Source organism: Rhynchophorus ferrugineus, unplaced genomic scaffold, assembly GCF_030347505.1.
Source record: "Rhynchophorus ferrugineus isolate W39M unplaced genomic scaffold, kcgeb_rfMv2 rfM2, whole genome shotgun sequence".
Lineage (NCBI taxonomy): Eukaryota > Metazoa > Arthropoda > Insecta > Coleoptera > Curculionidae > Rhynchophorus > Rhynchophorus ferrugineus.
The window spans coordinates 4036324-4053129 of NW_027472581.1; the positions used below are offsets into that span (position 1 = coordinate 4036324).

Genomic DNA, 16806 nt, shown 5'->3' on the forward strand with positions numbered 1-16806 from the left:
AAAAAACCAAGCGGTTTTTGTAGAAACAGTGTAAAAAGGCAAATAAAATTTTTACTATATTCAAAAAAGTTTGATCCAAAAACGATTTCATTCATTAATTGTTATTATAAATCCGCTTATTGCAAAACGTTAGGCCACCACTAATACATATCTCAGATGTCAACTCTAATATATATATATATATATATATATATATATATATATATATATACATATATAATATGTTCAAAGTTGAAAAAAAGTATGAAAAAATGCAAATAAAATTTTCAGTATATTTAAAAAAGTTTTATCCAAAAAAATTTTGTAGTTTCTGCTCCACCACCGTCATTTATTAATGTAGCAAACTCTTATTACTTACTTACTACTTTCGCGTCAAGGCGCTTATTGTAATGATTTAGGCCACCTCTAATACATATCTCAGATTTGAGCTCTAATATGTATAAATCATGTGTTAATATTATAAATTTTACTAATGAAAGTCATTCACTATCTTTAAACTATCAATCTAATTACGGTTTAAGCAAGACTAAGGTTAATTCAAATTATCTGTTAGGATATGCGATTCTTTGACACTTAGAATGTTTCATTTCGTTCTTACAAACATTATCTAAAAATCATAAAAAAATTAGTAGTTGTTTTAATAAGAAGTAAAACAAATAAGTAGGACTTACGATTATATTTCAAACTATCAAAATAATTTGTGTAACTAAAATATTCAAGCTTTAATGACATGTTAATGAAAGAAATATTAACACTACCTAGACTCCATCAAAAATTGTATATCTGGAAAATGGTGAATGCGCCGGTAAATAATTGTCATAGAGATATTAAGATACGCAGAAATTGAATGGACCTTTCAACGCATCAGCAGTCTTTCGCGTATTATATTAATTTTGCAAATTGGATTCTATTTTATATCGAATTCTTTATATTTTAGGCATAGTTCGCTCTATGAAAGTAAAAGTGCAATTGTTAAATATAACTCTTAAGTCCTTTATGTTATTATATCTCATCAAAATCACAGCTCGTTGATCATATAATCAATCCACAACATTAAAAATGAACAAGAAACATAGAAGTTTGACTTGCTTAACGATTTTGAGGTTTTGGGGCTTCCTATTTTGGTTAAAGTATTACTACTTATAAATTTGAACGTAATCGATCAGGAATTCACAAAAGCGTATCAAAAAGTGAGAGGTGAACGTTATTAAAATCAGATAAAAATATGATTGCTTCCAAGCTAGCTGCTAAAATTTCAACGTAGACTATATTTGTAGTGCAAAATTTAGCAAGCAAACTAATTGAATTCAATAGATACCTAATATAAAAGTGACGCTACGAGTGTTGAAATGGGTAAATGAGGTTAATATTACAGGATGTGTGTTGTATAAACCACAATATTAGTTTCTGAGTACCTACCCTACTTTTTTTTTTGAAGAAAACTATATGTTAATCATAATAAATGAAGGACAATATGAAATGTTAAAAAATATGAATTTTAACGTGTGTTTCTATGCATAGGCTTAATGCATATGGATTTGAATTGCATTACTTGTTTTTATTTAATAAATTAGAGATTTTGCTGTTTTTGTACATCGAAGAATGTTATTGAGTAATTTTAAAGATAAATGGATGCTTGCATTTTTGTATATTGATAAATAAATTATATTGGTTACCTTAGAGGTTATTCTATTTGTTATTTTTCCTTCCAAAATCAAATTGGCGCCAGGACGATCCACCTACTGTTGCGGCGATAGTCGCGGGTTCGAATTCTGCTGGGTCATGGTCGTAAATTTGTGTTTGTGACTGTTTAACATTTATGATTGTCCTTAGGCAAGAGTAAAAAATCCGACGATCTAGAGTGTACCATATATCGTTTAGTTGTTAACCTTTTGCTAAATTGTTTATTTATACTATGAATTTAATATTACAGATTTCAGTTATACAGCGAACATAAACCTTTATGTAAAATGAGTGATTCTGACATAGGTACCGAAACTTTGGAAAATAAACTGGCCTCCATTACTTTGATGAGAGATAATTTGAAATGGCGAAAGATTACTCAGGAAGGTTTAGATGTCGATTACACTATGTTATTTTCGAGATCTCTATCAGCATGATAATGAAGAATCTAGATGAGACAGTGGAATATTATACAGGAAAATTAGCCCAGGTAAGTTTGTTTAAATTATTTTAATAAAGTACTTGTAATTGGTCAACAAAAGACAAAATTGTGCTAAAACTAGTAAAATATACTTATGATGAGCTGACAAAAGCAACTAATGTCACTAAATGACAGCTTATATGCAATATGCTTTTTTTGACAAAACATGTTTAAAAACAACTGTTGATTTTGCGATTTTCGTAACTGTTTGAAGTCCGGTAATTTGAAGATTTTTTGTTCATAATAAGATAATAATTGTGAAGTGTTTACACTACATTTTCTGAAATGGTAAAAATGGCCAAAATGTAATTTGGAAAACTTAAATACAGCGAAAACATTATTAGTAGAAGTTGATCTACGGAATTTGGCCGGCTTGGTGGCGCAGTGGTAAAGGCGACAGGACGGTCCTCCTACTGTTGCGATAGTCGCGGGTTCGAATCCTACTGGGGCTTGGTCGTAAAATTTCTGTTTGTGATTGTTCTAGGCAAGAGTGTAAAATCTGACAAGGAAAATGATCACAGTCACGCCAGTAACCAGGCTGGGTAAGACCGAATGTCTTCTGGGATGATCTCTAAAATTGGTCACTTGGCAGTCGGTAAGCTTAAGGCTGAGGACCGTGGTTCGAAGCCCACGTTAAGCTGTAGATACAGTCAATAAAAAATCGAAGAGGTTGACGTGACTAAAATCTGGAACTTTACTTTTTTCACTTAGTTTACTTTATTTTACTTACGGAATTTGGAAAAGGGTGAAACTACAGCTTTACTTATCAACTTTAATAAGTCAATAAGCTCAATTAAATTTCAGCTGTTATTTAAACTAAAATTTAGTGAACCACCTGTTGCCAAATTATCAAAAGAAATAATATCCGTTTCTTTACGAATTTGTGTATACTATACACAAGGGCACTATGTTTTGTCAACGATTGTTTGAGTTTTCCACCCAGTTAATTTAAATGCAACACTGCTGCCCTCTAATAGTAGACGTCATTTACTTTGGGTTTGAGTTGACAATCTCTTTAATTTTAACAAAAATGGAAACAAGTTATTTTCTTATTCCCACTAAGCATCATTTCTCTCAAATATTATTCAGTTTTTGGACAAGTTTTATATTGGTTTGAGGCAAAGTCAACTGCATTCGTCAGGAGAAGAAGTGTTGTTCGATCAAGACAATGTATGCGGGCACACGTCTCTAATCCCAAAATTGACAAAATCCATAAATTGTGCAACTGCTCCTGCATCCAGCATATTTTTCAGATGTAGCTCCCAGGGACTATTTCTTATTTTCAAACTTTATGAAATTGTTGAGTGCTGATTGTGACTTGAGTCGAATGAAGAAGTCTTGACTGAAACAAATACAAATTTCGATGATCTTGTGATAAGCTATCATTTAGAAAGAATACAAAAAGCGGAAGAACTTTACGCTATATATATGGTGTTATAAGGAATCTCTTTTTGATATTTTGATAGGTTTTTGACTGAAATAGACGCTGACTTATCAAACTGTCCTCGTCCAGGAATATTTAATTAACGAAAATTTTGCCTTATTTTTTGAAGAAAACGCGGCACCTGGAGGAAAAAAAATTGGAAATAAAGGATAGTATTCATTAATATTAAGTGTATTCTGTTTTTTACATTCCTCAGACGATATTAAAATGTATAGTGAATTGATAAAACATTATTAAACGAAGTTATTTAATTTTAACCAGTGTTGTTCAAAATTTTGCGTTATTTTCCGTTATATTATAGAGAGAAAAAACTTAATACCAACACACCAGTTTGGGTTTATTAACAAGCATTCAACAATTAACCAGGTCCACAGAATAACGGATGTTACTGAAAAAGCCTATGAAAGTAAAAAAGTATGCTCAGTCATATTCTTAGATGTAGGCTTGTGCTACGATAACGTTTGGCATCAAGGCCTTGTTCATAAACTATAGAAAATGTTACCAAAACAACACTAGATCGCTGTAAATGTGTATCTAGTAAAATAGTAAGTTACAGCCAGAATGTTTAGAGTTACACAAGAAGAAGCTTACTCTACAATAAAAGAAGTTAAAGCAGATGTATCACAAGGAAGTGTACTGGGGCCAGTGCTTTATCTACCCTACACTTGTAATATACCACAAATGGAGAATATTACGATGGGTTTGCTGATGATACTGCGATTATAGCTATCGGAGATCATAGTGAAGAAGCCACGCGAAAATTACAAGAGGCAAGTGACGATATAAATATTTGGACACAAGCTTGGAACTTAAAAATTAACGAAAGTACATCTGTGAATGTGTATTTCGCTTACAATCAGACCGTACAAGCACTAATAACATTAAGTAATATTATTATTCCATATAGCAACAACGCTAAATATCTCGGAATTAATCTTAATGCAAAATTTCACTGGAAGGAACACATAAAGAAGAAAAGAAAAGAACTGGTATTGAAATATAGTAAAATGTATTGGCTAATTGGAAAAAAATCACAGTTATCAGTACATAATAAATTGTTATTCTGTAAGCAAATACTGAAACCTATATGGACATAAGGAGTTCAATTATGGGGATGTTCTGGAAAGAGTAACATAAACAAAATACAAATTTTTCAGAACAAAGTCCTGAGAAGTATTGTGGGCGCACCTAAATACTACAGTACTGTCTACCTACATCGAGACCTTCAGATATCCACAGTCAGTCAAGAAATCAAGAGACACAAACTCAAAAGAATCAAACCATCTGATCTTGTATACGATAATTTGTGCATTAAAAGTTAAAATGAATATATCGCGGAATATTAACAGTTATAAAATAAATAGATTCATAGAATTTGAATTCCTCATTTGTTGGTGAGTTGTTATTTCCCACCTGGGACATAAGACAAAGTTAAAAGCAATATATAAATGAAAGCCATAAAAACCACACTAATAATGGACTATCTGCAAAGGCGAGATCGAAGAGTGAAATAAATAAGCAAAGAGCAATATAATTTTATTCAAAAATTTAGATATAGAATTTATTCTTTTAATCAGCCTGGTGTTTATTGTTTTTATAATATATATTTTAGGTGAGAAATAGGTATAAAAGTTAAGGACTATATGAATACATATAGTATTAGAGTAAATGAATAAATGAAGTAGTAATGCAGAAGTTAAAATGGAAGTAACTACATAATTTACATAGATGGAACAGATATGACAAATAGAAGGAATTATGAATTATTAACAGTACCTTTGTAAGCATTTTAAAACATTTGATGCCCTGAAGTTGTTACAGTTCTGAAAATAGTCTTACTTTGTTATAAAGTTCAGTGGCGTAGTAATTTACAGTTATTAATTACTTTGATGATTATTGAAAATTAATAGAATTTAGATTTAATTACTGCAGAAAATACTGCAAAAACAAATTTTAGTAACATATTATTCTTAAATTAGTTTTTTTACTCTACTGCGAGAGAAACCTTATTAATTTAATACCTTGTTGTCGAATTTCGATTACAGGGCGATCACTAGTTAGAATTATAGACAGTATTTTCCTATTTTCGTTGAAGTTTCATATGTTGCAGATCTTTTCGTTTATAAAAAATACAGTTTCCCAAAGGTTTACATCATATTAAACTGTTATAGCTATACAAAAAAAAACTACACCAGATGCCATCGATATTTTTCTTTTTTCCCTACTTATATCCAGTTGGGGAATCGCTTCACGTTGTCGACAATTGCTTTCCGACCGAAATTATGTGACCGACGCCTGATGCTGATAGAAACCCTAGATAATTTCGTATCTCAACAACCCCGTCTATGTTTTATTCAGTATTTAACCCCCTAAACTTTCTGAAAGGTTTTGACAGCAATATTCATTCGTTTACATTTTTTGTATGATATAAGGAGTCGCTCGAAAAATACCTGTTAATAATTTTCAGAATTATCAAATGTTCGACTTAATTTTTGTCTTAACAGATTGTGTTACTAACATTTCAAAAGTGAAGCTTGTCATTTTCAGTATGTGTCATTCACATAGAGTAATAGAGGGAAAACTCAATAGGGGTCTCTGATGAAAAGTTTTGCGTTGACCAACATTCAGATGAGGTTAAAGCGGCCATTCAAGTAACTTGATTGGTCAACTTAAATCTGCATTATAGGCATCTGCAAAAGAAAATATCGCTGTTGAGATATTTCATTGATTCTTTCATAGGAGGTAATATTGACACCAAAGACAAAGAGCTTTCTGTAGAGCCAAAAAATTTAAAAACAGTGATTTAAAGGCATTGCTCGATGATGATTTCTAAAAAATGCAAGAAGAATATGCGTATGGAATTGCCACATGGGAAAGATATAAAATGTTGGATATTTTATGCTGTATGAATTGTATCCAAAATATATTAAAAAGCAATTGGTCATTTGTGAAATGCAGCTTCAGCTGCAAAATCTGAAAGGTTTTCTGCATCGTATTGCTACTAATGATGAAAAGTGGATCCATTAGGATAATCAAAAGCGAAAAAATCATAGGGACCGCGTGGTCATGCGTCAATATCAACGGTAAAATCTGAACTGCTAAAACCATCAATGGGTATCGCTATCACCTGCAAGTCAGGCGTTTGATCCGAGCAGTGCTCGAAAAACGGCAAAAATGTTGTTCTTCGACATGACAGAGCTCCACCATCTGTTGCAAAACCGGGGAAAACATACTTGGAAACATTGAAATAGGATGTGCTATTCCATCCGCTGCCGTTCCGACATATAAGTCGTGACCTGTCTAAGCAGCGCTTTACTTCTTATAGAGATACTAAAAATAGGTCGATTCGTGAGTATACTCAAAAGATAAATCATTCTTTCCAGATCGAATTTATAAGTAGCCTGAAAGATAGGAAAATGTAGCGGCTATCTCTAGACAATACTTTGAAAAAATATTTTTAACAAAAAAATTGAACCGGCTTCAAAAAATAAATAAGGAAGTCACTAAAAATTAAAAAAATATCAAACTTAGATTTTTAACACAAAAAAAATTAAAATAATATATGTACATAATAGTCTTTGTAATAACTAAATAAAAATAATCAAAAACCTTATTTAACCTATCTACTACACGCATTTTATATTCTACTATATACGCACAATTTAGCTTAATACCTACCTAAACCTATTTACAAAATTAATTTATCTACTACCATCTATCACTTTGAAGTCGGTGCCGAACACCTTAATTAACTACACACACATTAATTTAGATTTGTTTTGTTGGTAAATAAATTTTTTGTATATGTCATAAAATTATATTATTATTTTTGTATTGTTTTCTCTGGGAAAAGAATTCAAAGTAATCCTTTGGTAGTGGTTAAAATAATATTGTAAATAGATAAATAGGTTTAGTTAGGTATTAAGCTGAATTGTGTGTACATAGTAGAATATGTTATAAAATACGTGTAGTAGATAGGTTTTAATAATTGTAAGGTTTTTGATTATTTTTATTAATACAAAGATTATAAAGATTATTATGTACATATATTATTTTAAAATGTTTTTTTGTGTTAAAAAAATCTAAGTTTGATTATTTTATAATTTTTAGTGAGTTTCTTATTTATTTTTTGAAGTCGGTTCAATTTTTTTTAAAATTATCTTATTTTTCTCTTTTTAGTGTTCGATATTTACTCAATAAATTATGCAGTTACTTTATTTAATTTTACAATGGAGGAGGAAGTGAGGAAATATAGGAAGAAAGAAAAAATGATTGAAAATAAGTAGCATTTCAGACCCCGGAGTCCGCTACCTAGCCTAGGTGATTTAACAAATGTTCTAACTAAACAACTAAAAGTTATTGTCCTCGCCGAGAATCGAACCCGCAACACCCGTTTGGGAGCTAAACGCTTTAACCATTACACCATAGGAGCCGTTGTCTACAATATTTCTACGAGGTCTTATATGCTATAGTTAGTGCTTATAGCTTATATATATATATATATATATATATATATATATATATATATATATATATATATATACAGCTGAACATAGATTCTCCTCTTTTTCGAAAGTTTCGAAACTTAGAGAGCGAATATATAAACAAATTTATTTAAAAATAAGAGACCAAGCGTTTGAACCAAACTATAACTTGTAGTTTATTTTTTTTAATTCTTCATCCGGCTGAGCCTGGAATTCTGCATCTTTAATCTTTCGATACTGCCCTAGCCATGGTTTGTTGTTGACACCTGGATCATAAAAATTGTCTCTGTTGATTGAATGATTAAACTATCAGGATTAAAATATCTTTTCTTGTCATTGGTAAGGTCGCATCTAATATTGTCTCTTCTGGTATTGCAGGTGAAGGTATTTGGAAAGCTCCACCCGATTCCTCGATTACAAGCAGCCTATGGTGACCCGGAAGTGAGATACGAATTTTCTGGAATAAGCTTGATGGCTAAACCTTGGTTACCAGTGTTGAAGCTTTTACGAGACGTAGTAGAAAACGCCACGGGTTTTCACTATAATTTTGTTCTAATAAATAAGTATGGCAACATCTATATATTATGGACGTGAATAAGTATTCCTCGTTTTTTTTGTTTTATTTTAATAACTTATTTCAACTAAAATTGATGCGAATCAGAGAAAAGTTTAAGAACAACCACTGGGAACCAAATCCGACAAGTAAGGTGATGTAAGGTGTAAATATATAAGGGGATGCATTATCTAGACAAAAATATTAATTTTCTTCTGTAAATGAGCTTTTTTCTCATGATTGTGAATAATGGCCATTCACAATTTTTCTGTGTATTTATATCAACATTTATAATCAAGTGAGGTTCAGATACCCAAACTCTATGTGATCGCGTTCATTGTTTATGCCTCTATCGACACTTCCCGTGTCTGATCTATTAGCCTCAGGGTCGGCGTTCCTAATTATTGCCTCCGCCCAGTTATTGACCAGGTCTATATCTGAACTGTTATTGTTCCCTTTAGAGCCCTTTACTTCAATTAGAAGAAATCGTTGGCTGAAGATCATCGAATGCTGTGTGAAACTGATAGCAACTATGCTCCGTCAATTTCAGCATATGAATACTGGTTTCTACATTTTAAAAAGGAGGTGATATTGACACCAAAAACAAAGAGCTTTCTGTAGAGCCAAAAAATTTGAAGGCAGTGATTTAAAGGCATTGCTCGATGATGATCTGTATAAAAGGCAAGAAGAATATGCTTGTGGAATTGCCACATGGGAAAGATATAAAATATTGGATATTTTATGCCATATAAATTGTATCCAAAATATATTAAAAGGCGATTAGTCATGTGTAAAATGCAGCTTCAGCTGCAAAATCTGAAAGGTTTTTTGCATCGTATTGCTACTAATGATGAAAAGTGGATCCATTACGATAATTAAAAGCGAAAAAATCATGGGGACCGCGTGGTGCGAATCAGAGGAAAGTTTAAGAACAACCACTGGGAACCAAATCCGACAAGTAAGGTGATGTGAGGTGTAAATATGTAAGGGGATGCATTATCTAGACAAAAATATTAATTTTCTTCTGTAAATGTAAAGGCTTTTTTCTCATGATTGTGAATAATGGCCATTCACAATTTTTCTGTGTATTTATATCAACATTTATAATCAAGTGAGGTTCAGATACCCAAACTCTATGTGATCGCGTTCATTGTTTATGCCTCTATCGACACTTCCCGTGTCTGATCTATTAGCCTCAGGGTCGGCGTTCCTAATTATTGCCTCCGCCCAGTTATTGACCAGGTCTATATCTGAACTGTTATTGTTCCCTTTAGAGCCCTTTACTTCAATTAGAAGAAATCGTTGGCTGAAGATCATCGAATGCTGTGTGAAACTGATAGCAACTATGCTCCGTCAATTTCAGCATATGAATACTGGTTTCTACATTTTAAAAAGGAGGTGATATTGACACCAAAAACAAAGAGCTTTCTGTAGAGCCAAAAAATTTGAAGGCAGTGATTTAAAGGCATTGCTCGATGATGATCTGTATAAAAGGCAAGAAGAATATGCTTGTGGAATTGCCACATGGGAAAGATATAAAATATTGGATATTTTATGCCATATAAATTGTATCCAAAATATATTAAAAGGCGATTAGTCATGTGTAAAATGCAGCTTCAGCTGCAAAATCTGAAAGGTTTTTTGCATCGTATTGCTACTAATGATGAAAAGTGGATCCATTACGATAATTAAAAGCGAAAAAATCATGGGGACCGCGTGGTGCGAATCAGAGGAAAGTTTAAGAACAACCACTGGGAACCAAATCCGACAAGTAAGGTGATGTGAGGTGTAAATATGTAAGGGGATGCATTATCTAGACAAAAATATTAATTTTCTTCTGTAAATGTAAAGGCTTTTTTCTCATGATTGTGAATAATGGCCATTCACAATTTTTCTGTGTATTTATATCAACATTTATAATCAAGTGAGGTTCAGATACCCAAACTCTATGTGATCGCGTTCATTGTTTATGCCTCTATCGACACTTCCCGTGTCTGATCTATTAGCCTCAGGGTCGGCGTTCCTAATTATTGCCTCCGCCCAGTTATTGACCAGGTCTATATCTGAACTGTCATTGTTCCCTTTAGAGCCCTTTACTTCAATTAGAAGAAATCGTTGGCTGAAAATCATCGAATGCTGTGTGAAACTGATAGCAACTATGCTCCGTCAATTTCAGCATATGAATACTGGTTTCTACATTTTAAAAAGGAGGTGATATTGACACCAAAAACAAAGAGCTTTCTGTAGAGCCAAAAAATTTGAAGGCAGTGATTTAAAGGCATTGCTCGATGATGATCTGTATAAAATGCAAGAAGAATATGCTTGTGGAATTGCCACATGGGAAAGATATAAAATATTGGATATTTTATGCCATATAAATTGTATCCAAAATATATTAAAAGGCGATTAGTCATGTGTAAAATGCAGCTTCAGCTGCAAAATCTGAAAGGTTTTTTGCATCGTATTGCTACTAATGATGAAAAGTGGATCCATTACGATAATCAAAAGCGAAAAAATCATGGGGACCGCGTGGTGCGAATCAGAGGAAAGTTTAAGAACAACCACTGGGAACCAAATCCGACAAGTAAGGTGATGTGAGGTGTAAATATGTAAGGGGATGCATTATCTAGACAAAAATATTAATTTTCTTCTGTAAATGTAAAGGCTTTTTTCTCATGATTGTGAATAATGGCCATTCACAATTTTTCTGTGTATTTATATCAACATTTATAATCAAGTGAGGTTCAGATACCCAAACTCTATGTGATCGCGTTCATTGTTTATGCCTCTATCGACACTTCCCGTGTCTGATCTATTAGCCTCAGGGTCGGCGTTCCTAATTATTGCCTCCGCCCAGTTATTGACCAGGTCTATATCTGAACTGTTATTGTTCCCTTTAGAGCCCTTTACTTCAATTAGAAGAAATCGTTGGCTGAAAATCATCGAATGCTGTGTGAAACTGATAGCAACTATGCTCCGTCAATTTCAGCATATGAATACTGGTTTCTACATTTTAAAAAGGAGGTGATATTGACACCAAAAACAAAGAGCTTTCTGTAGAGCCAAAAAATTTGAAGGCAGTGATTTAAAGGCATTGCTCGATGATGATCTGTATAAAATGCAAGAAGAATATGCTTGTGGAATTGCCACATGGGAAAGATATAAAATATTGGATATTTTATGCCATATAAATTGTATCCAAAATATATTAAAAGGCGATTAGTCATGTGTAAAATGCAGCTTCAGCTGCAAAATCTGAAAGGTTTTTTGCATCGTATTGCTACTAATGATGAAAAGTGGATCCATTACGATAATCAAAAGCGAAAAAATCATGGGGACCGCGTGGTGCGAATCAGAGGAAAGTTTAAGAACAACCACTGGGAACCAAATCCGACAAGTAAGGTGATGTGAGGTGTAAATATGTAAGGGGATGCATTATCTAGACAAAAATATTAATTTTCTTCTGTAAATGTAAAGGCTTTTTTCTCATGATTGTGAATAATGGCCATTCACAATTTTTCTGTGTATTTATATCAACATTTATAATCAAGTGAGGTTCAGATACCCAAACTCTATGTGATCGCGTTCATTGTTTATGCCTCTATCGACACTTCCCGTGTCTATTTGCCTCAGTACCGGCGTTCCTAATTATTGCCTCCGCCCAGTTATTGACCAGGTCTTTATCTGAACTGTCATTGTTCCCTTGTGGATCTCTAAATTGGTAAGACCCCACCGCCCTGCCGTACAAATTTCTGGCCCTTGTTCTTTCGTCCAGGGTGCATTCGACTATTATGTGCTTCGTGTTCTCCACACCATTACCACATTCTCACAGCCCTTCACTCTCCCTTTATCTAAATCTGCTGATGTATACAGCCATATTTCCATGTCGTGTTGTTAGTTGTACCGCCTTTCTGCTTAAACTCAATCTCTCGCATCCCACCCTCTTGCAGAAGTCATGGAGAGTTCTGCCATCGCTTGAGTTATTCCATGCCAGCTGCCATTTGTCGATTGTCTCGCTTTTTTTCTCGCGTTTGATTATCATTTCTGATGTGGCCAGGCCTCTTGTCCATTGTATGTTTATATTAATAGAAATTTCACTCAATTCTTTTAATGTCGTCCTGAGGTTGTCTATATACCTATTCTTCCTTTGCGAACCTTGTTCGGCCCACTATAGCGCTATCTTGCTGTCAGTTCTGATAATATGTAGTGTATTCTGTATAATTACTGTGTTTTATTTTGTTTTCATCACTTGTATCATCTTAAAATTCCAAAATTATCATGCTAGTGGTCCAACTGAATCAATGTATGGATGAACTGTACATCTCCTATGTAGTAATAGTTTTTGTTTCTTGAAAATTAATTAAAACTATGTAAATCGATGATTATTACAATATATAATTTCGATTTTATGATTTGTTGGTAAGTTGTAATAACACTAGTTTGAAGAAATTGATAAATTTAACGAAGTAATATATAGATAATTCGAACTTTCTAAAGAGAGTATATTGAGATAAAGAAATTTAGTTCTTAATTCTATAGATAATACTTCATAATGTCAATTTTCGATAAATACCCGCTCAACATAAGTTTGAGAAATTTCCCACAAGTTGCCAACGCTGTGCAGGTCCTCACAAAGCATTCAACAAATGTTTTTTAATCATGTCATCATTAACATGATTCAACTATTCGAAGAGCAGTCAATTTTTAATAGTAGTACTGCTCAATTACTCACAATTGTTGAATGTTGATTATCGAAGCAGTTCGAAACATCCTTAAAATCTATCGTTTTCATTTTTAACGCCAGTATCAGGTTCGCCTCTATTTAGTACTGACGATCACTTATCATCATTTTCATGAACACTACACAATTTTCGGTGAGCCTGTACTGTATTCTTTAAAAGTACTTAAGAAATAATAAAGCAAGAGAAAGAAAATTACATTTTGGCTACATAAATGAGTGATGCTAGCTTAGCATCTAGAATGTTCTATGGGCTTTTATCTTTTAATAGAGCTAGAATTTCTGCATTCTGTAAAGTTTCATTAAATTTCTTGAAATAGTTCTGCAGATATCCAACTTTAAAAACACCGATTAAGAAAAAACGAAATTACTTTTCCCTAATCTAACATTAGTTTTATCTTCAATGTAAAGGAAATTATTTCTTCAAGTATTCTTGGTGATTTCCCATTATGTAATGCCGTCGTGGACCTTTCCAAAAACTTTGTCAAGATGTATAACTTCCTTAATGTCTTCTATTTTGGCTTCACTTGATAGAAATTGGCTCTTTGTATATCTTTTTACTATGTAATACAATATTAGCATTTGACTTCGCTAACTAAAAGAGCAAGACTATATTACAAATGAACAAGAGTTACTTATTTTTGTTTTGCAAATTTACAAATATTTTTATTAAAATATATTATATATATTTATTAACTATTAAAGTAGCCATAATATTACCATGCTAATTATTATTCTGGGTAATAGTCATAAATGTAAATGTCTTAATCATCATAATTTCCTTGACTATTCCGAAATATTGGTCACAAAAAACGCTAAAAAACCAGGACACTCTCCAAAAATAAGATTTTTTTACCGTGAAATTTTCAATGTTTTCCATTGGAAAACTCTGAAACCATCAACTTTAAACAGCTCAAAAATTTTTGCATGAAAATAATACGCCAATAATACCAAAGGACCAAATTTAAGCAATGATTTAAGAGACAATAACTTTTAGAATTTTTACAAAAAGTTGTCAAATCCAATAATGATAATGTAACGTTAAAAACGCGGATTACTTTTTCACACTCCTACTGTTATCTAAATATTTTTTCTTAGATATCGAGATGGTAATGATCACATCGGAGAACACAGGGATAACGAGAAAGAAATCGACAAGAAAACGCCCATAGCCTCTTTAACGTTGGGACAACAAAGAACCTTCGTTTTTAGGCACGGTGAGGCTCGTCTTAAGGGAAAATTAAAACGCGCTCTGGCGTCAGGTAAGATAAGGTTCATAACTTATGATATAGGTTTTATTGCCCACTAGAAACACGTATATCCTGAAATGGTCGTTGGTCTCTCGCTAATGTCGTCTTCGTTTTATTACTATGTTTACGATGTTGCACAGGAAAGGTAAATACCCTGTAAATACATAATAATTTCGAAATAATGTGGGGGATGGAGTGTCTTATCATCAACAGCTTTATGACGAGAGGAAATGGCTATTAACTAAGACATATAGTCCTTGCAATAAAACAGCCAATACACGTCATCAACACCGTCAAACGTATCGTCGAATTTGGTTCATACAAACGTAAATTGCTTTTAAACTCGGGGCATTTTCTTTCTCATTTTACTAATTAGCATTGCTCTAGTTAACAAGAGACGGAATGGAGTATGATAGTCCGAACCTGTAACCAAACCGGTCTATAAAATTCGATTTGTGTTGGTACTTGTCGACACTGTTATATAAAAAACAACTTTAACCTACAAACTATTGTGGTTGTTTAATTAACTATGGTTTAAGACCTTCCATAAATATGCTTTAGACGAAATACGAAAACGTAAATTTGAGTTAATAAAATTTTGATATCGTGCATTAGCTATCTTATTAGAAGGACTTTATATTATATGCAAGAGCATCTGGAATTCTTGAATAAAGATCCACGTTGGAAGTACTCGTCCTAAGAACTCTTTATGACCTTTTGTTATTTTATTGTCTTCTTAAAGACGTCAAAGAAAGAGTAATTTCTTTTTTTCATAATATATATTCATATTAGATTCATTTTAAAGTAGCATATCTCTGGTGAATATATCGTTCTATTTCAATCAGCATGTAATAGTCTTTTTTTTATTCAGATTTCTATGCTACCTGAATGCGCCAATCTTATTACTACATACATACAGAAAAAAACAAAAATAATATACTAACAAACATACTTTAAATATAATAGTATTGTACGTAATACAATATTTAAATAAACAAGAAAACAGTACGGGGACAAAATAGTATACATTTTTGGAGAATGGGCTAGCCGTTATCGAAACCTTCAATTCCCTGTATGAAGAGTTGTATAAAAATAACATTTTGTATTTATATCCTTTTATAAGTTAGTATTAATATTTAATTCTATATAATAAATGGTTTTACATATTTTATTATATATACTGATATTGGGCCTATCATCCGGTCCAGTTGATTACTATCCTGACTTTTTAAAGTTAACTGTATGTATTAAAGTTAAGTTCGCACACACGCTAGTAGATGGAGCAATAAAACATGCAACTCAATATTATTCATATTAAAATTGTTTCCTATTTTATTTCAGTGAAAATTGAATTGGAATGCGGCAGTTTACTTTTGATGAATCCCCCTACTAACAAGTACTGGTACCATTCTTTGCCACCCAGAAAAAAATTAACTGGTGCAAGAATCAATTTAACATTTAGGAATGTAGTACCTTGCGAAAAATAACATGGCTGTACCTGTCGTTTATATTTAATAGATATTTCATTGTATTTTGCATTTGTTTTATAAAAAAGTTCTTAATAAAGATATATATTTTTATTTTAATCTATTTTATATTGTTTTACTTAATAGATGGTTTTAAAGCATATTTCTTGTAGGCCTTGTTCATTATATTAGATCTTATTTTACAGTGAGTTTGAAGATAGTCAATATAACATTCTAGAAATAAAGACAATTGTGGAAGAAGATGAGGAATAATATCGACAAAGACAGTGTCAATCCTTGTTTAAGTACTAGGATTTATTTCGATAAGTGATATTTATTGTTAAACATGTGAAGAATCAATGTAGGCTGTGACTGTTAAACAAGCTAACTTAATTGTTACATTTGATGATTTTGACATATTTATTTAATCGCGAATGCATTTTAAAAGTGAAATTATGATCAGAATAGATACAAGCATCTATTTCATAAAATATAGCTGTGGATTGTAAACTTTTTGAAAAGTGAAGATCGTTATTTTTAAATCGATATAACAACTGTTATTTATAAAAGAATATCTCAGCTTCTAAACATCTGTGTACCAACCGCTGAATTATGAAAATATTTGAGCTCAAATTATGTAAAATATTATATAAGCATTGGTTTTTAAGTGTATCAAAATTTAAATAAAACAACATTTTAATACAAAA

General features: G+C 32.1%; 1 protein-coding gene across 1 annotated transcript in view; it reads left to right on the forward strand.

Annotated features, from left to right (window-relative positions):
* Window positions 1–16224, forward strand: part of LOC143190419 (DNA oxidative demethylase ALKBH2) — a 47422-nt gene extending 31198 nt beyond the window's left edge. Inside the window, 5 exon segments of the mRNA XM_083059049.1 lie at window positions 1934–2109; window positions 2112–2173; window positions 8471–8655; window positions 14482–14645; window positions 15975–16224. Coding sequence (XP_082915175.1) covers window positions 1971–2109; window positions 2112–2173; window positions 8471–8655; window positions 14482–14645; window positions 15975–16120 — 696 coding nt within the window. The 5' untranslated portion in view covers window positions 1934–1970 and the 3' untranslated portion in view covers window positions 16121–16224.
* Window positions 16225–16806: the final 582 nt, after the last annotated feature.